This window comes from Protomyctophum bolini, assembly GCF_963924005.1.
Source record: "Protomyctophum bolini genome assembly, chromosome: 12".
Classification (NCBI taxonomy): Eukaryota; Metazoa; Chordata; class Actinopteri; order Myctophiformes; family Myctophidae; genus Protomyctophum; species Protomyctophum bolini.
The window spans coordinates 44,951,894-44,973,169 of NC_137873.1; the positions used below are offsets into that span (position 1 = coordinate 44,951,894).

The following is a 21,276-nucleotide window of genomic DNA, read 5'->3' on the forward strand; positions in this document are numbered from 1 at the left end:
CTTTTTTCTTTTTTAAAGTATTTTTTTTATTTTCTACGACGTGCTTTTTATTCACCTTTAGTCACTTTTACTTTTACATGCATTACCTCGTTGTCACCGTCGGATTATTATTTAAACACACGTCGATATGCAGATTATACCGTTTAGCATCGCTGCCTGTCTGTCTGACATCAGGCTGTCAGACAGACAGGCTGTCTGTCTGCCTGACATCAGGCTGTCAGACAGACAGCCTGCTGTTTGTCTGTCTGACAGACATCAGGCAGGTGACACAGGCAGGCTGTGTGACTGCAGCGTAGCCAGATGTGTGACCGCAGCATAGCCAGAGGTGTGACCACAGCGTAGCCAGACGTGTGACCGCAGCGTAGCCAGAGGTGTGACCGCAGCGTAGCCAGAGGTGTGACCACAGCGTAGCCAGACGTGTGACCGCAGCGTAGCCAGAGGTGTGACCGCAGCATAGCCAGAGGTGTGACCACAGCGTAGCCAGACGTGTGACCGCAGCGTAGCCAGAGGTGTGACCGCAGCGTAGCCAGAGGTGTGACCACAGCGTAGCCAGACGTGTGACCGCAGCGTAGCCAGAGGTGTGACCGCAGCATAGCCAGAGGTGTGACCACAGCGTAGCCAGACGTGTGACCGCAGCGTAGCCAGAGGTGTGACCGCAGCGTAGCCAGAGGTGTGACCACAGCGTAGCCAGACGTGTGACCGCAGCGTAGCCAGAGGTGTGACCGCAGCGTAGCCAGAGGTGTGACCACAGCGTAGCCAGACGTGTGACCGCAGCGTAGCCAGAGGTGTGACCGCAGCGTAGCCAGAGGTGTGACCGCAGCGTAGCCAGAGGTGTGACCACAGCGTAGCCAGACGTGTGACCGCAGCGTAGCCAGAGGTGTGACCGCAGCGTAGCCAGAGGTGTGACTGCAGCGTAGCCAGAGATGTGACCGCAGCGTAGCCAGACGTGTGACTGCAGCGTAGCCAGAGGTGTGACCGCAGCGTAGCCAGAGGTGTGACCGCAGCGTAGCCAGAGATGTGACCGCAGCGTAGCCAGAGGTGTGACTACGCTGCGTAGCCAGAGGTGTGACCGCAGCGTAGCCAGAGATGTGACCGCAGCGTAGCCAGAGGTGTGAACGCAGCGTAGCCAGACGTGTGACCGCAGCGTAGCCAGAGGTGTGACTACGCTGCGTAGCCAGAGGTGTGACTACGCTGCGTAGCCAGAGGTGTGACTACGCTGCGTAGCCAGAGGTGTGACCGCAGCGTAGCCAGAGGTGTGACCGCAGCGTAGCCAGAGGTGTGAACGCAGCGTAGCCAGACGTGTGACCGCAGAACGTTTCCAAACAGTCCCTGAAGTGGGAGGTACGTCATTAAAACTAAAACTTTAAGAAAACTAGCCGATCTACAAGCTCACAACGCTGCTTGGAGATCAGTCAGGGTGGGGGGGGTGGGGGGGTGCTCACAACTTCCTTTTCCTTCTGGTTCGACAGGAAGTGACGCGTACACACACAATGAACGGACACTAGAAATGTGATGAGATTAAAAATAAAGGAATAACCCAAAACAAAAATAAATAAGACATTCAGAGAAAAACACAAACGTAATTAGTTGGCAGGTGCACACACACACACACACACACACACGCGTGCGCACGAACACACGCACACACACACACACACATCGCAGTCCGTAAACAAAACTTAATCACAATGGGAGGGGGAGGGGGGAGAGAGAGAGAGACATTCAGCCTGGCCTCGTATGGACTGGAGTTTGTTGGTTCGATCGATGGTCGTTCTCTCTCTCTCCCCCACAGGAAGGAACGGAACCGTGGGGGGGGGGGGGGGGAGGGTCCGCTGGCACTACCGGATCCTGGTGAACAGGTTCAGCACCGACACAGACTCCTAGAAGAGACCAGAGACCACGTTAGTCCCGCACGGCTGAAAACCACCACCGAAGGTCTTGGTCAAAACCTTTTTGTCACAGAGAACCGAAGTCCTACCGTCTCCGTGAAGGCTCATACATAGTCTGGATTTACGGTCGAGTCACCACCAGCTGAGCTTACGTCATATTAGCAGCGACATTTCCTTCATATGTAGTTTCAAGGCTTTTGCGGCCACATTAATTCCATTTCCTCCAGAAACTGGCTGTATCAAATATTAATGGACATCATTAACGACACACAGCCACTCCCCCTGACAGAAACACAACACACAGTTCTTATATGAAGCGACCTAAAAATCGCCCTATGGATATTACAATGCAAATTAAAAATACATTAACCTGTGTAGGGGTCAGGGTTTAAAGGTCAGGGATTAAAGGTCAGGGTTTAGTCACCTTGGTAGATCTCATCTTGCTGAAGACGTTCCAGAACCTCAGAGTTTCGTCTCCTGCTCCTGTTACGATGGCCTCTCCGTCTGGAGACATGGCCTGGGGGAGAAAACACTACAGTCAGAACTACAGACTCACCCCCAATCTAAACTATGGAATGAACTTCCCATTGCAGTCAGAACTACAGACTCACTCCCAATCTAAACTATGGAATGAACTTCCCATTGCAGTCAGAACTACAGACTCACTCCCAATCTAAACTATGGAATGGACTTCCCATTGCAGTCAGAACTACAGACTCACTCCCAATCTAAACTATGGAATGAACTTCCCATTACAGTCAGAACTACAGCCTGTCTCCATGCAAACAGGGCCTTTATCCATGCATTTCTGGGGATCCTCAACGTGAAATAGTTTGAGTCCACCAATGTCTTCTAAATCCTGACAATCCTGAAAAACCCTATGTTAATATGTCAAACATAGGGTTTTTCAGGATTGTCAGGATTTAGAAGACATTTGTAGAATCTACAAGCTCATAGCGCGGCACCAAGTGTAAACGTGTAAATACTGACCAGGTAGAGTACTCGGTAGGAGTGTCCGGTCAGTTTGGCCACCTGGGTCAGCGAGGGGTATTTCCACACCAGGATCTGGTTCTGAGAGTAGCCGTGGGTGCTCACCTGTACCGCACAACACAGACAAACGGTTAACGAGCGCTCACCTGTACCGCACAACACAGACAAACAGTTAACGAGCGCTCACCTGTACCGCACAACACAGACAAACAGTTAACGAGCGAACACCGCTCACCTGTACCGCACAACACAGACAAACGGTTAACGAGCGCTCACCTGTACCGCACAACACAGACAAACGGTTAACGAGCGCTCACCTGTACCGCACAACACAGACAAACAGTTAACGAGCGCTCACCTGTACCGCACAACACAGACAAACAGTTAACGAGCGAACACCGCTCACCTGTACCGCACAACACAGACAAACGGTTAACGAGCGCTCACCTGTACCGCACAACACAGACAAACAGTTAACGAGCGAACACCGCTCACCTGTACCGCACAACACAGACAAACGGTTAACGAGCGCTCACCTGTACCGCACAACACAGACAAACGGTTAACGAGCGATCTACAAGCTCACAACGCGTCGCAGCGCGACACGTTGTAGATCAGGGATGTCAAACTAAAATACACAGTGGGCCAAAATAAATAAATCGGTACAGGTCGAGGTGCCGGACTGTGTTTCAACACACGGGACATTTTTGGGTAGAGGGGTGTAGCTGAAAGTTGACCACAAGTGATATACTTTCACTGCTGATCAATAGTGAAGAGAAGCATGCTTGCGGGCCCCGGGTGATTTGGCCCCCGGGTGATTTGGCCCCCGGGTCTCGAGTTTGACGTATATGTTGTAGATCGTCTTTTATAATTATAATTAATATTTCATAGTCATCATAGCTTAGTTTTCATCTAGTTTCCATGTAGTTTTCGTCAGTGACATCACATTAAGCAATAACAAAAACATTATGTTATGCTTTTAGCTATTGAAAAATAGATCTACAAGCTCAGAACGACTGACATTTTTAGAATCTGATCTCAAGTCAGAATGGGTTAATCAGTTACCAGTGTGTGTGTGTCCAGTGGAAACCACGTATGAATCTGATCTCAGGTCAGCGTTAAGGTACTCACCAGCTCGTTGGTGTGCTTTGGAGCAAACCTGGGGTCAGGGTTAAGCTAATCTGAGTTCCCAGAAGTTTTATTTTTCGCCACTAGGCGGGCGAGAAAAAAGGAACTTCTGGGGAAAAAAGGAACGTATCCCTGTGAGGGAAGTACGTTGCGCTCAGAATCTGAGCGGACACTCCCCTTTCCGGTCTGAAGCACTGTGCATACCATGAAAATAGTCCGAAGGGAATCCAATTCCAAATTGAATTGTAGTAGGCCACCACCGCTCAAGGAGCAATTGTTTCCCTTCCGTCTTATTTAGATGTAGCGCCCACTCCATGTGGAACCCGCCCCGGTCTTTTGATTTCGCATTTCATTTGAAACGCAACGCACTGGGCCACGCCCCTGCTGCACAGGATCTGAGGCCAATTTTCCTAGACTAGGGTTAAGGGACTCACCAGCTCGTTGGTGTGCTTTGGAGCAGACCTGGGGTCAGCGTTACGGTACTCACCAGCTCGTTGGTGTGCTTGGACCAGGCCAGGTTGCACACCTGGCTGCCCGTGTCGGTGCACTGCAGCGGCTGGCCCGTCAGCGTGTTCCAGAAGCGGATGCAGCGGTCCGCCGTCCCGCCGCCCGACGCCAGGAGGCCGTGCTGGTGAGGAGACCAGGCTATAGCCTTCACCGCCGCTAGGTGCTCCGTGTACTGCTGCACCGGCAGGACGGACGAGTGGTTCCACACCAGGAGCTGGAGAGAGAGAGAGAGGGAGAGAGAGACATAGAGAGAGAGATATATAAAAAAAATACAAATATTAGAGAGTTTCAAAATTTGAAACAAATTTCCCAGAATTCAGAAGTATGACAGAAAGGGAAAGATTACCAGTCCTTCTGGGGGAACAGAAAGAATGTGCAGTTTTGGCTGCAAAATATGTCAATTCCTGTCACAAGAAAAGGGACAACCAGTAGGACACACATACAGTATGCCATGTTTTATTTTCTGCACCACCTGCTTTATTTTATATTATTTTTTCATATCATTGATATTATGTTATGTTGTTGTTTGTAATATCTGTGATTGTGCTTTGGCAACACTTGTAAAACGTCATGCCAATAAAGCCTGTTGAATTGAAAAATTGAGAGAGACAGAGACAGAGAGAGAGAGAGAGAGAGAGAGAGAGACAGAGAGAGAGAGAGAGAGACAGAGAACAACAATGTATTCATTCATCAGACGCTCTTAATCCAGAGCGATTTACATTAAGCAATAATGTGGGCAGGACACAAAAATAGAATACAATAAAACACATGTAGTTAAAATTATAGAACAATGGCAAAGAACAAAATAAGAGTATAAGAACATTAGAGAAAAATAAATAAATAAAAACACCACATGCAGCAAATCAGTCAGGACAGGGTATAGGAACGCACATATTAAAACTCAACTAAAAGCCAGAGTGAAGAGGTGAGTCTTGAGTTGAGATTTAAAAATGTCTACAGAGGGTACGTGTCTGAGCTGGAATGGTAGTTTATTCCAGGCTGTTGGGCCGTAGAAGCAAAAAGCTGCCTCGCCATATATTTTATTGCACATTATTTTAGGCACTTCAAGTAGGCCAGCAGTGGAGGACCTGAGGGGGCGGTTAGGGACATATCTAAGTAGGCAGTCACGGAGGTACGGAGGTGGTGCAAGACCATTTAGGGATTTAAAAACAAGTAAAATCATTTTTAAAATCAATTCTAAAAACCACTGGGAGCCAATGCAGTGAACTGGGGTGATGTGTTCTCTCATTTTGGTTCTAGTTAAAGGACAACTTTAGTTTTTTTCAACCAAGGTTCATGTTTTAGGTTGTTATTAGAGAAACTAAAAGGTGAGTGTTAATTTTATTTAATTTGCTGCTTTCTTTCGTTTTAGGGATTTTAGCAGTTTTTGACAGGGGGGCGGGGGCATTCGAGCATGGGGCTAAATATGTATTTTTTAACACAATTTTATGGTTTACTATAGTCCTAATAAACGCCAGGAAATTACATCTGGCCACAAAAGATCACAGGATCTATTGAATGTGACAAACTGACATATTGAGCCTATGACACACAGTATAAGCCTTCCCCCCAGTAGGCTACCTTCACATTCAGTAGATCCTGTGATCTGCTGTGGCCAGATGTAATTTCCTGACGTTTATTAGGACTATAGTAAACCATAAAAAAATAAATCACCATAATCACCATGCTCGAATGCCCCCGCCCCCCTGTCAAAAACAGCTAAATTCCCTAAAACGAAAGAAAGCAGCAAATGAAAAAGATTAACACTCATCTTTTAGTTTATCTAATAACAAACTAAAACATGAACCTTGGTTGAAAAAAACTAAAGTTGTCCTTTAACGCTCTAAGCAGCCGCATTTTGAACGTGTTTGTCCGTTGACTTCTTTGGTAGGCCTGAGAGGGCATTACAGTGGTCTGTAATGAGTCTGTATACAATGCTATCCAAGGGGCTGGGCTAACAGCGGGTGGTCCGTGGGGTCAGGGGTCATAAGGTTAACCCATTCTGAACGGGAACCCCTTTTGGTGTTAGCATCATGTTATGCTTTAGCTATTGAAAAATAGCAGATCTACAAGCTCATAGCGCGCCACCGAGTGGCGCGCTACGAGCTTGTAGGTCTGCTATTTTTGAAAAATGGAAGAACGACTGACATTTTTTAGAATCTGATCTCAGGTCAGAATGGGTTCATCAGACGCAGTGTGTGTCCAGTGGAAACCTCGTGTGAATCTGATCTCAGGTCAGAATGGGTTATAATCAGACCAGTGTGTGTCCAGTGAAAACCTGGTATGAATCTGATCTCAGGTCAGAATGGGTTCATCACACCAGTGTGTGTCCAGTGGAAAACCTCGTATGAATCTGATCTCAGGTCAGAATGGGTTAAAGGTTACCTTGTTGTCGTTGCCCCCGGAGGCCAACAGCTGGTGGTCCGTGGACCACTTCAGGCCGCACACTTCCTGTCGGTGACCCTGGAGGCGTCGCTCGCTCTGCAGGGGCGGGGCTCTGATGTCACGCTGCAGGATCACCCTATCGCGGCTGCCCGACGACAGCTGGTCCGCGTTCCACGCCAACGCTCCTGGTGGCGGGGAGGACAGAGGAGAGAGAGGGGGGTCAATGGGAAGTTCATTCCATAGTTTAGATTGGGAGTGAGTCTGTAGTTCTGACTGCAATGGGAAGTCCATTCCATAGTTTAGATTGGGAGTGAGTCTGTAGTTCTGACTGCAATGGGAAGTCCATTCCATAGTTTAGATTGGGAGTGAGTCTGTAGTTCTGACTGCAATGGGAAGTTCATTCCATAGTTTAGATTGGGAGTGAGTCTGTAGTTCTGACTGCAATGGGAAGTTCATTCCATAATTTAGATTGGGAGTGAGTCTGTAGTGGTTCATTAACCCCTTCCTTACCAACTCTAGCAGTGTGTCCTTCCAACACGGACAGTTTCTTCCCAGCCGCAGCGTCCCAGATCTGAACGTAGCCTTTATGAGTTCCTACCGCCACCAAGTTACCCTGAAATGATACAAATAACACCTTTATGAGTTCCTACTGCCACCAAGTTACCCTGAAATGGTACAAATAACACCTTTATGAGTTCCTACTGCCACCAAGTTACCCTGAAATGGTACAAATAACACCTTTATGAGTTCCTACTGCCACCAAGTTACCCTGAAATGATACAAATAACACCTTTATGAGTTCCTACTGCCACCAAGTTACCCTGAAATGGTACAAATAACACCTTTATGAGTTCCTACTGCCACCAAGTTACCCTGAAATGATACAAATAACACCTTTATGAGTTCCTACCGCCACCAAGTTACCCTGAAATGCTACAAATAACACCTTTATGAGTTCCTACTGCCACCAAGTTACCCTGAAATGATACAAATAACACCTCTATATGATAAATAAACACCAATATGATACTAAGTTACCCTGAAATGATACAAATAACACCAATATGATACTAAGTTACCCTGAAATAAGAAGTAAACAGATTGTCTCACCCTCTCTGACCAGCCCACGGAGGTCACAGAGTCTCCCTCCACGGAGAGGTCACAGAGACGAGTCACCTAAACACACCAGAGAAGAAGAAAGTTAATCTCCCTGCAGAGAAAGACCAGGAGGAAACACATCATGACTGACAGGAACACTTCATGACTGACAGAATCAGAATCAAACATTGTCACATCACATTACACAAGTAACATGGTAGTGGAAGATTTAAGACACGTTTGACTTCAAGTCATGATGCAGAGAAACCCTTTGGTATGGAATTACCTTAGGGTCATACTAAAAGATTTATCCAAAGACACAAGCTGCATCAACCTTCATTTATGAAATATACATGTTTTTCAAAATGGCCGCCGACAATAACCCACTATTACACCATACCCAATATCTTTGCTTCTGTTAGAGCTATAATAATAATATTGGTGTCAAAGTATACATTTTTAGGGTCAAGGAATCCAATTAAATGGATTTCAAGAATAAAAAACCCAATTGTTTTCTCGTTACCATGACAACAGGGGTAAAATATGCTAATTTAATTTGAAAAAAGTGTTTTAACAGGGTAACTTTACCCCCCCTCAACCACTAAAGCTTTGATTTAGTTTCCTCTTTGGCATGGAAGTACCTTAGGGTCATAGGAAAAGATTTATCCAAAGACACAAGCTGCATTACCTTTCATTTCTGAATTATACACCTTTTTCAAAATGGCCGCCACCATTTACAGCAATACAGCATAGCCCGTATCTTTGCTTCTGTTAGAGCTATAATAATAATATTGGTGCCAAAGTATACATTTTTAGGGTCAAGGAATCCAATTAAATAGATTTCAAGACTAAAAAATCTAAAAGTTTTCTCGTTACCATGACAACGGGGGTAAAATATGCACATTTCATTCGAAAACATACGTTTTAACAGGCTAACTTTACCCCCCCTTATCCACTAAAACTTTCATTTAGTTTCCTCTTTGGCTTGGAAGTACCTTAGGGTCAAAGGAAAAGATTTATCCAAAGACACAAGCTGCATCACCTTTCATTTCTGAATTATACACCTTTTTCAAAATGGCCGCCACCATTTACAGCAATACAGCATAGCCCGTATCTTTGCTTCTGTTAGAGCTATAATAATAATATTGGTGCTAAAGTATACATTTTTAGGGTCAAGGAATCCAATTAAATGGATTTCAAGACTAAAAAACCAAATAGTTTTCTCGTTACCATGACAATAGCTGTTAAATATGCTAATTTAAATCGTAAAATAAGTTTTAACAGGGTAACTTTCCACCCCTCACCCCTAAAACCTTTATTTAGTTTTCCCTTTGGCATGGAAGTGCCTTAGGGCAATTGGAAAAGATTTATCCAAAGAGACGAGTTGCATCACCCTTCATTTACGAAATATACACATTTTTAAAATGGCCGCCACCATTTACAATAATACAGCAGATCTAATATTTTTGCTTCTGTTATAAAATTTTGCTCATTTCCACTCATATCATCATACATCATCAGCCAATCAGCTGAGCACATTCCGTGCTCATGCACACACGTACACACAAAGCTGTGCATATAGTAGCGCCGCTAAAAAAACCCCAATGTTTTTCTCATTACCATCACCATCCATCCATCCATCCATCTTCAACCCCTTATCCGTAGTCGGGTCGCGGGGGCAACAGCTCCACCAGAGAGCTCCAGATTTCCCTCTCCAGAGCAACATCAGTGACTTCCTCCTGGAGGATTCTGAGACGTTCCAAGGCCAGTGAGTCGATGTATTTCCTCCAACTGCGCCTTGGTCTGCTCCGGGGTCTCTTCCCAGTGGGACGTGTGTCGAGGACCTCCCTAGGGAGGCGGCCGAGAGGCATCCTAACCAGATGCGCGAACCACCCCAGCTGACTCCGAAGGCGAAGGAGCAGCGGTTCTACTCCGAGTCTCTCTCGTGTGACTGAACTTCTCACCCTATCTCTAAGCGAGATGCCAGCCACCCGTCGAAGAAAACTCATTTCGGCCGCTTGTATTCGTGACCTTATTCTTTTCGGTCATGACCCACATTTCATGACCATAGGTGAGAGTAGGAACACTTCATGACCACAGGTGAGAGTAGGAACACTTCATGACCATAGGTGAGAGTAGGAACACTTCATGACCACAGGTGAGAGTAGGAACACTTCATGACCATAGGTGAGAGTAGGAACACTTCATGACCACAGGTGAGAGTAGGATCACTTCATGACCATAGGTGAGAGTAGGAACACTTCATGACCATAGGTGAGAGTAGGAACGAAGATTGCTCGGTAGATAGAGAGCTTTGCCCTCTGTCTCAACTCTCTTTTTGTCACAACAGTGCGGTACAGCGACTGCAATACTACCCCTGCCGCTCCGATTCTCCGGCTGATCTCCTTGTCCGTTCTCCCCTCACTCGTGAACAAGACCCCGAGATACTTGAACTCCTTCACCTGGGGTAATGCCTCATTCCCTACCCGGACTGCACAATCCACCGGTTTCCTGCTGAGAACCATGGCCTCAGATTTGGAGACGCAGACCATCACAATTGTAATTAATCAAATAAGTCTCAACAAGTTGACATACAATTTTCCCCAGCATTGCACAATACAGCTGTTCCCTGCTGAGTACCATGGCCTCAGATTTGGAGATGCTGATGCTCTTCCTATGGCCACCACACACTCGACAACATAATCTGCAAAAAGCAGTAAAGCAACCCTTAGCTCCTCGAAGCGTACCCTCTCCTCCACGACTGCGTCTCGAAATCCTTCCCTGTCAGGTCATAGGGGCAACAGCTCCACCAGAGCTACAGACTTCCCTCTCCAGAGCAACATTAGTAACTTCCTCCTGGGGGATTCAGAGGCGTTCCAAGGCCAATTAATGGTTGTAATCCCTCCATCTCATCCTTGGTCTTCCCAGGGGTCTCCTCCCAGTGGGACGTGCATCGAGGACCTCCCTATAGGGAGATGCCCGATAAGCATCCTAACCAGATGCCCGAACCACCTAAGATGGCTCCTTTCCAAAAGAATAAGCATGACTGAACTTCTCACCCTATCTGTCCCTATGTTGAAAATATGTGTCAAGTGTCAACCAATCCCCTCAACACCCAGAGCCTTCAGCATTTCTCGACGGATCTCACCAACCTCTGGGGCTTTTCCACTGTGGAGTTGCTTAACTGGCTGTCCCGAGTCTCCCGGGATAACATATACTGACCATAACTGTTATGGTCAGCCCATGATTGGCACAGAAGTCCAATAACAAGCCACTACTCGGGTTCAGATCAGGGAGATCGTTCCTCTCAAACACGCCACTCCCAAGTATCTCATTGCCCACGTGCGTTGAAGACCCCCAGTAAGACTACAGAATCCCCCACAACAGGTGCCCCATACAGGGCCCCATGTAAGGCACCTTGAAAATGCTGCATGTCAGAGCATACATGGCTCTCTGCAAATACTTGTCTCGTATACATTATGTGAATAGGATTTGCAACCCCATTGTCATGGTATTGACCCTTATATTATTATTATAGCTCTAACAGAAGCAAAGATACGGGCTATGCTGTATTGCTGTAAATGGTGGCGGCCATTTTGAAAAAGGTGTATAATTCAGAAATGAAAGTTGATGCAGCTTGTGTCTTTGGATAAATCTTTTCCTATGACCCTAAGGTACTTCCAAGCCAAAGAGGAAACGAAATGAAAGTTTTAGTGGATAAGGGGGGGTAAAGTTACCCTGTTAAAACGTATGTTTTCGAATGAAATGTGCATATTTTACCCCCGTTGTCATGGTAACGAGATTTTTTTTAGATTTTTTAATCTTGAAATCTATTTAATTGGATTCCTTGACCCTAAAAATGTATACTTTGGCACCAATATTATTATTATAGCTCTAACAGAAGCAAAGATACGGGCTATGCTGTATTGCTGTAAATGGTGGCGGCCATTTTGAAAAAGGTGTATAATTCAGAAATGAAAGTTGATGCAGCTTGTGTCTTTAGATAAATCTTTTCCTATGACCCTAAGGTACTTCCAAGCCAAAGAGGAAACTAAATGAAAGTTTTAGTGGATAAGGGGGGGTAAAGTTACCCTGTTAAAACGTATGTTTTCGAATGAAATGTGCATATTTTACCCCCGTTGTCATGGTAACGAGATTTTTTTTAGATTTTTTAGTCTTGAAATCTATTTAATTGGATTCCTTGACCCTAAAAATGTATACTTTGGCACCAATATTATTATTATAGCTCTAACAGAAGCAAAGATACGGGCTATGCTGTATTGCTGTAAATGGTGGCGGCCATTTTGAAAAAGGTGTATAATTCAGAAATGAAAGTTGATGCAGCTTGTGTCTTTGGATAAATCTTTTCCTATGACCCTAAGGTACTTCCAAGCCAAAGAGGAAACTAAATGAAAGTTTTAGTGGATAAGGGGGGGTAAAGTTATAGCCTGTTAAAACGTATGTTTTCGAATGAAATGTGCATATTTTACCCCCGTTGTCATGGTAACGAGAAAACTTTTAGATTTTTTAGTCTTGAAATCTATTTAATTGGATTCCTTGACCCTAAAAATGTATACTTTGGCACCAATATTATTATTATAGCTCTAACAGAAGCAAAGATACGGGCTATGCTGTATTGCTGTAAATGGTGGCGGCCATTTTGAAAAAGGTGTACAATTCAGAAATGAAAGGTGATGCAGCTTGTGTCTTTGGATAAATCTTTTCCTATGACCCTAAGGTACTTCCAAGCCAAAGAGGAAACTAAATGAAAGTTTTAGTGGATAAGGGGGGGTAAAGTTACCCTGTTAAAACGTATGTTTTCGAATTAAATGTGCATATTTTACCCCCGTTGTCATGGTAACGAGAAAACTTTTAGATTTTTTAGTCTTGAAATCTATTTAATTGGATTCCTTGACCCTAAAAATGTATACTTTGGCACCAATATTATTATTATAGCTCTAACAGAAGCAAAGATACGGGCTATGCTGTATTGCTGTAAATGGTGGCGGCCATTTTGAAAAAGGTGTATAATTCAGAAATGAAAGGTAATGCAGCTTGTGTCTTTGGATAAATCTTTTCCTATGATCCTAAGGTACTTCCATGCCAAAAAGGTTCTCTGCATCATGACTTGAAGTTAACGGCGAAAAAATTGCCCTTAAATCTTCCACTATGGGTGAAATTATTGTTTGTGCAGCAGCTCATCATTGCAGTTAAAAGAAGAAAGAAAGTGCATAGTACATGACTAGACTACAATGTATGCATATATAAACATAATTAAGTAAAGTGATGTAGCCTAGTATATATAAAGTAGTCTCTACTAAAAGGAGACCAGTTCAGTTCAGTCTGTGCGGCGTCACCAGTCCTAGTTCTTGTTCAGCAGTCTAATTGTTGACAAGTAGAAACTGTTCAAGAGTCTCTGGTGGTGCTGCTCTTTGAAAACATAGATATTCTGCCCATGAAGCATTTGCCCGGCTGTGCTTCATCAGACAGGCTGTCTGATGAACACATCATGACTGACAGGCTGTCTGATGAACACATCATGACTGACAGGCTGTCTGATGAACACACCGTGACTGACAGGCTGTCTGATGAACACACCGTGACTGACAGGCTGTCTGATGAACACATCATGACTGACAGGCTGTCTGATGAACACATCATGACTGACAGGCTGTCTGATGAACACATCATGACTGACAGGCTGTCTGATGAACACATCATGACTGACAGGCTGTCTGATGAACACATCATGACTGACAGGCTGTCTGATGAACACATCATGACTGACAGGCTGTCTGATGAACACATCATGACTGACAGGCTGTCTGATGAACACATCATGACTGACAGGCTGTCTGATGAACACATCATGACTGACAGGCTGTCTGATGAACACATCATGACTGACAGGCTGTCTGATGAACACATCATGACTGACAGGCTGTCTGATGAACACATCATGACTGACAGGCTGTCTGATGAACACATCATGGCCTCGGTGGAATCCAGACGATGGAACCGAATCAGTCTCAGCGACTGTCGGAGAACTTTAACCCAGAGTACATTTAAGCAATATTACACGAGAGGGTGTGGGTTAACGTGATTATTGCCACGACAGGGATGCGGTCAGGAACGAGACGGAGTCGAGTTCCGCAAGCATCACTACCACAAGCATCTCTACCACAGTTACCCTTAAAACTATTAAAATCGCTGAAAGAATATATTTTTTTAATGACAGATGTAGTCACTACGACCACAACCTTCCCAAGAAACTAGCTAGCCTAGCCACCGAGAAGAACAGACCGGGAGAACAGAGCAGCTGAATTATTTTTGATTAGGTGGTGAACGGTGCTGGTTTAACCCATGGCTAGAAGGCTGGTTTCAACCAATCAGATTGCTTCCTCGAAACGACCTGTGGTAGAATAACCCACAAAACCAAACTCCAGAGGTACACACAGGTGTACTGATGATGTAATCGGACCCACCTGGCTGGTGCATGCGCTCCACAGGTACACACAGGTGTACTGATGATGTAATCGGACCCACCTGGCTGGTGCATGCGCTCCACAGGTACACACAGGTGTACTAATGATGTAATCAGACCCACCTGGCTGGTGCATGCGCTCCACAGGTACACACAGGTGTACTAATGAGGTAATCGGACCCACCTGGCTGGTGCATGAAGCTCCACAGGTACACACAGGTGTAGTAATGATGTAATCAGACCCACCTGGCTGGTGCATGCGCTCCACAGGTACACACAGGTGTAGTAATGATGTAATCAGACCCACCTGGCTGGTGCATGCGCTCCACAGGTACACACAGGTGTACTAATGAGGTAATCGGACCCACCTGGCTGGTGCAGGCGCTCCACAGGTACACACAGGTGCCCAGGCCCACGCTGAGCACGTTGAGGGACGACCAGTCCACCAGGTTGAGGTAGAAGTCGTCCTGGAGCTCCGGAGCGTCCAGCACCTTGAACGGGATCTTGGAGATCTTCCTGGTGGGCTTCCGGGGCGAGCGGAGGAGCTTCTGGCTGTTGCTGCTGACGGGGGACAGCGAGTACGGAGACACCGCGTTGCCGTCCTCCTCCGGGAGAGGCCGCTTGGCGCTGACGGAATACTGACAACAAGACAACAGTACCGTTTAAAACCTCGCGTAAAACGCACTTTTATTCTTTGGCTTTTAACACAGCATGAGACCTCTGTTCCTGAACTAGCCCCCCCCCCCCCCCCTCCTTTTCTTGTTTTGTGTGTTGTCTTTGTATTCTGTGTTTTTAGTCTATGTGTTTACTTACTGTTTTACCTATGTACTGTACAGCACTTTGTGGCAGCTATGGTTGTTTTAAATGTGCTTTATAAATAAAGTTGAGTCGAGTTGAGTTGAGTTAAGGCTAATGGACAGTATTGTGTCCTACAGCAAACAGGCTCCTCTTTACCGGGGTGGAGGGTCAGTTAGGGTCAGTTATGGTCAGTTATCCTACAGTAAACAGGGTGGAGGGTCAGTTATCCTACAGTAAACAGGGTGGAGGGTCAGTTAACCTACAGTAAACAGGCTCCTCTTCACCGGGGTGGAGGGTCAGTTATGGTCAGTTATCCTACAGTAAACAGGGTGGAGGGTCAGTTAACCTACAGTAAACAGGGTGGAGGGTCAGTTATCCTACAGTAAACAGGGTGGAGGGTCAGTTAACCTACAGTAAACAGGCATCTCTTCACCGGGGTGGAGGGTCAGTTAGGGTCAGTTATCCTACAGTAAACAGGGTGGAGGGTCAGTTAACCTACAGTAAACAGGCTCCTCTTCACCGGGGTGGAGGGTCAGTTAGGGTCAGTTAACCTACAGTAAACAGGCTCCTCTTCACCGGGGTGGAGGGTCAGTTATGGTCAGTTATCCTACAGTAAACAGGGTGGAGGGTCAGTTAACCTACAGTAAACAGGCTCCTCTTCACCGGGGTGGAGGGTCAGTTAGGGTCAGTTATCCTACAGTAAACAGGGTGGAGGGTCAGTTAACCTACAGTAAACAGGCTCCTCTTCACCGGGGTGGAGGGTCAGTTATGGTCAGTTATCCTACAGTAAACAGGGTGGAGGGTCAGTTAACCTACAGTAAACAGGCTCCTCTTCACCGGGGTGGAGGGTCAGTTATGGTCAGTTATCCTACAGTAAACAGGGTGGAGGGTCAGTGAACCTACAGTAAACAGGCTCCTCTTCACCGGGGTGGAGGGTCAGTTAGGGTCAGTTATGGTCAGTTAACCTACAGTAAACAGGCTCCTCTTCACCGGGGTGGAGGGTCAGTTATGGTCAGTTATCCTACAGTAAACAGGGTGGAGGGTCAGTTAACCTACAGTAAACAGGCTCCTCTTCACCGGGGTGGAGGGTCAGTTATGGTCAGTTATCCTACAGTAAACAGGGTGGAGGGTCAGTGTAACCTACAGTAAACAGGCTCCTCTTCACCGGGGTGGAGGGCTGCAGTCTCCTGTCTTCACTCTGGGGGTCTTGGACCTTCTCGATGCCCGCTCCCAGCAGCTCGTTCTTCAGCAGTGCCGAGTACGCTAGGCCGTCCGCTAAGGGGGGGGTCACACAATAATACTGTAAATATAGATGAATACTGTAATTATTAATAATTAGTTCCGTGAGTTTTACATACATCCTTTATTTCCATAAATAAGAATAGCAGACCTACAAGCTCATAGCGTGCCACTCGGTGGCGCGCTACGAGCTTGTAGGTCTGCTATTTTTGAAAAGAAATCGAAGAACGACTGACATAGAAACATAGCTTTTGTCAGAAAACTGTCAGGATGTAGAAGAACATTTGTTAGAATCTGATCTCAGGTCAGAATGGGATAAAAGGGATCAAAGACCACCAGAACCGGTTCTGGTTGGATTGGACTCTTTACCTTTACTGTTGTCTGAAGTGCCGTCTTTGGATTTTCTGTTCTGATTGTGAGACTTCTCGATTTCCTGTGAGAGAAGAAGAAGCAGACGACATTAGGTTAGTTATTTAGATAAAAGCCTCTCAGAACGTGATTTAACCGCCTGAACTCTAGCATCCAGACAGACAGGTATCGTATGGTAGGGACGGACAGACAGACAGGTATCGTATGGTACGGCGGGACAGACAGACAGGTATCGTATCGTATGGTAGGGGACAGACAGACAGACAGGTATCGTATGGTAGGGGACAGACAGACAGACGGACAGACTCACGTTGATCCGGTGGAAGTTGACGCTCCAGTTGGCTCCGGCCCTCGAGGGGATGAAGCGGTCTCCGTGCTTACTGGGAGACGACAGGGGAGAGTTGGTGGGAGTCAGCGTTCTCATTGGTCCACTGGGCTTCTGGGGGGGGGAGGAGAGAGAGAGAGAGAGAGAGAGAGAGAGAGAGTCGGCATAGTTAACTTAGAATTAATAATACAACTTTATTGGTATAGCACCTTTCATGACATGACATGGCAGCTCAAAGTGCTTCACAGAGCAGTGGAGAAAGAAAAGAAAAGAAATAGCAAAGATTTGAGTTAAAAAACGTTCACCGTGAAAGAATATATAATATTCAAAGATTTGCGCCACATTTTCACTATTTTTCAAAAACAGCAGACCTACAAGCTATGAGCTTGTAGGTCTGCTGTTTTTTCCAATAGCTAAAGTATGGCATAATGTGTAAAACACCAACAGGGGGTTCCCAGTGAAGAGGGTCGGCCTCTGTGCGTCACCAACAACACCTCATTCACACACACATTACCATCTGTTGACAGACAGATAGATACACCTCCTATGTCCTAACTAACACATTACCATCTGTTGACAGATACACCTCCTATGTCCTAACTAACACATTGTGAGCTTGTAGATTAAATGGTAAATGGTGCATTTATAATATAGCGCCTTCATCCAAGGCGCTTTACATAGATTCACACACCGATGGCGGCGGAAACCATGCAAGGCACCGACCTGCACATCAGGAGCAATCAGGGGTTCAGACTCTTCAGAGTCTTGCTCAAGGACACTTAGACACTGACTCTGGGGGAGCACCAGACAGGGTTTGAACCGGCAACCTTGCGGTCACCATCCAGCCACTCTTACCGCTGAGCCACTGCCGCTTGTAGATCGCCTAGGTTTTTTTTTTTTACAAACAATGGTAGCGGAGTAAAAGTAATCTGTTGATACTATAGATAGATACTCCTCTTATCTAACTAATGCATAGTAAAGAGCCACACCCTCTTCTCTGCTGTTATCCCCCCCCCCACCCCTCCACACCCACACACACTAATCCAGTCTGGAAGGGCCCGCCCGGTATCTTCACTAACTCCATAAACCTTTTGTCCACAAGACAGCTTCAACACACACCCACTGCACCCCCCCCCCCTCCGCCCCACACACACACACACCCCTTTCATGACTGACACTTTGTGTATCTTTTGAAATGATATCGTAATAGCACGGGTCGTGGGGAAAGCACATGTCTGGACAAACACACGCATGCACACGCGCACGCACACAGACACACGTGTACGTCACACAGACACACGCGCACGTCACACACTAACAAAGCAATGCGTTTGGCTGACAGGCACCTGAAAATAATATGGGTATCGGCCCGTCTGATCTGACACAGCCTGGGGTAAGGGGGTCGACACTATGGCAGGTAAATAAAATGTTGGGGCATCATGTGTGGAGTTTGCTTTTGTTTGCTTGCGTTGCTCAAACTGCAAAGTGTGCATTTGAGTGAGGAGATATATAGATAGATAGCTGTAAAAACAACACAAGATCACAACATGGGTGGGTGGGTGGGTGGGTGGGGTGAGTGAGTGACTTACCACAGGACTGGCGTTTTCATTGTGGATGTTGATCTGCCTGAGCAGTCTACATTCATAGTCCTGATCCATGACTGAAAGCAGAGACAGAGAAACAGTTAACACAATATCCAAATAGACGTCGACTCGGTGCATATCATATTATATAATATAAGCTTGTAACCCTTTTTATATGCTGCCTGTATAATCATGTGTCATCATCTGTCACGCTGATGTCACAAAGACTCGTATCAGCCATATATAGCCATATATGGAGTTATGATTTGATTGATTGATTTAATTGAATACTGTATTAACAGTTTGCGGAAGGAATATAAAACACCAGTTCAACTGAACAGAAGGTTTGTTATGATGAAAGATTAACCCAAATGTCATAAATTAATGTTGTAAATTAATCAACGTCTTAATGTTATGATATAAACGTAACTCCAGCGCCCGATTATTAAGACGAGAAGATTAATGTAAATGTCATCAGATTAAAAAGGGTCAGTCTGACATCATTTTATTATGATGGCATGATTAAGGTTATAATAAAGATCAAAAGGTTTGTCATTAAAACGACAACACAGAGGATTGTACTGTCACTCTCACACTGATGACATCATCATAGGATCGTACTGTCACTCACACTGATGACATTATCATAGGATCGTACTGTCACTCACACTGATGACATCATCATCTCATCATATTTGATCACATTCAATAATTATGATTATAAGATTATTATCATAAACATTAACATGAGATTAAATGGGCTGATCATTGTGACTTCCATCCTACTGTTCTCATTCTGTCAGACTATATAAGTTCTAAAAAAAAAACGCTTTATTGTTCTTCTGTTTCCTTGGTATTATGAAGTTTACCATTTAACTGTACAACAGCACCCAAATTAAGTTTACCATGTAAACTGTACAGTACCAAAGTAAACTATGCATTCATCTGTATATCTACTAAACCACAAGTGATCTATAATTCCATGTTTGAGTATTAGTTACCGTAAACAGAGACTGTTTAACACATGGAACCACACAACGGGTTCATTTGGTTCCATTTGTTACACTCTCGGTTAAATTAACAGTTATTTTACAATATAAATTGGGGGTCTAATTCTAATGGCATTTCTAGAGATATGAATGCCATTAAATGGGGGTCGGTACTCGGTAGACTATAATGCAGGTCAAACTGAGGGTCCTTGAAATTAAACGGGTTGAGAATCACAGCTAGAGCCGTAAAGATCATGTCTCTTCTAATGGGGGGTCCGCGGGACTAATGAGTGTTAATTTGGGGGTCCTTGAACTTTGAAGAGGTTTGGGGACCAGTGAACTATACATATTACACGTTTACTGATTATTAGCACCAGCAAAACAAAGGCAACACAACAGCTCACAATAGCACTGATGCTAGCAGAGCTAGCAGGCTGCTGTTAACGACAACAGATCACATTCATATTCTACAATAACAATGATACGATCTGTATGCTGTAATAATAAACCACGTGTGATCCATTAGTATTATTACAGTGTTTATTTACTGATCATTACCCGGCCGTAATGTAAAAACAACAGAGACAGCGCAACAACACACACACAAACACACACACACAGAGAGACAGAGCTAGCTACTGTTAGCTTCCATCAGGCTAACAGATCACATTACATAATAAAATGATCTGTAATGGTACTGTACGACATGTTTACTCTTTATATCATAGTTATATATATATATAATTACTCAAATGAGTACAAACCAGTCCAATACACACACACACACACACACACACACACACACAGAGAGAGAGAGAGAGAGCTATCTACTGTTCGCTTCCAGCAGGCTAACAGATTAGCAACATTTAGCAGCTAAAACACACAATAATAATAAACATTAAGAGATATTAAACTGACCTCCTCACGGTGCTGCTGGTGACGTAATGCTGCTCCACGGGCTGTGATGTAAATAGAGGTGATAATTAATATTTAATATATTAATTAATGTCCTGCTGTTTTATTCTAACCGAGTCCTAAACAGAAAAACAGAGAAAATGTTTTCCTTGTGTTGTTTTTTTTCTTTCTATCGAACATTCAATTGGTCTCCGCCGCTAAGGATGATGGGAGATGGGTGACGTCACGGCTTTTTGAATAACTCTTTCTCCGTCGCCATGGAAACGATGACGTAACAACCGGTGGTCCGCGTCGCGGAACAATCAGTTTAATATTTTAAAGAAGGTATAATTAGAGAATGTGGAAGTTTTGGTTAATGTCATCAGATGGTGGTCCGTGATATATGAGAGGCTAAATGTCATCAGATGGTGGTCCGTGATGAGAGGCTAAATGTCATCAGATGGTGGTCCGTGATGAGAGGCTAAATGTCATCAGATGGTGGTCCGTGATGAGAGGCTAAATGTCATCAGATGGTGGTCCGTGATGAGAGGCTAAATGTCATCAGATGGTGGTCCGTGATGAGAGGCTAAATGTCATC

General features: G+C 45.1%; 1 protein-coding gene across 4 annotated transcripts; it reads right to left on the bottom strand.

The window, feature by feature from the left end:
• Positions 1-1,126: 1,126 nt before the first annotated feature.
• LOC308325922 (fizzy-related protein homolog) lies at positions 1,127-20,858 on the bottom strand. Of its 4 annotated transcripts, none has more exons than XM_080778693.1 (14): positions 20,703-20,858; positions 18,802-18,872; positions 17,198-17,326; positions 16,888-16,951; positions 16,424-16,554; positions 14,850-15,119; positions 8,010-8,075; positions 7,638-7,668; positions 7,410-7,481; positions 6,900-7,084; positions 4,495-4,728; positions 2,880-2,984; positions 2,314-2,406; positions 1,127-1,880 (listed from the first exon to the last, which is right to left on the bottom strand). In XM_080778693.1, exons 2-14 carry the CDS (start codon positions 18,868-18,870, stop codon positions 1,839-1,841), a joined length of 1,491 nt encoding a protein of 496 aa, XP_080634819.1. In that variant the 5' UTR covers positions 18,871-18,872; positions 20,703-20,858; the 3' UTR covers positions 1,127-1,838. The 4 variants fall into 4 exon arrangements, with proteins under 4 accessions (XP_080634819.1, XP_080634818.1, XP_080634820.1 ...); XM_080778692.1 differs by lacking the exon at positions 7,638-7,668 and adding an exon at positions 7,846-7,876; XM_080778694.1 differs by lacking the exon at positions 7,638-7,668 and having other exon boundaries at positions 7,410-7,512; positions 17,198-17,323.
• Positions 20,859-21,276: the final 418 nt, after the last annotated feature.

Bases quoted from the DNA above. Each gene is read 5' to 3' on its own strand.
- LOC308325922 (XM_080778691.1), bottom strand. From the start codon at position 18,870: ATGGATCAGGACTATGAATGTAGACTGCTCAGGCAGATCAACATCCAC. The intron at 17,327-18,801 runs GTAAGTCACTCA...TCCCCCCCCCAG, and splicing joins ATGAAAACGCCAGTCCTGTG to AAGCCCAGTGGACCAATGAG. The intron at 7,085-7,409 runs GTAAGGAAGGGG...CCCCGCCACCAG, and splicing joins AGGACACACTGCTAGAGTTG to GAGCGTTGGCGTGGAACGCG.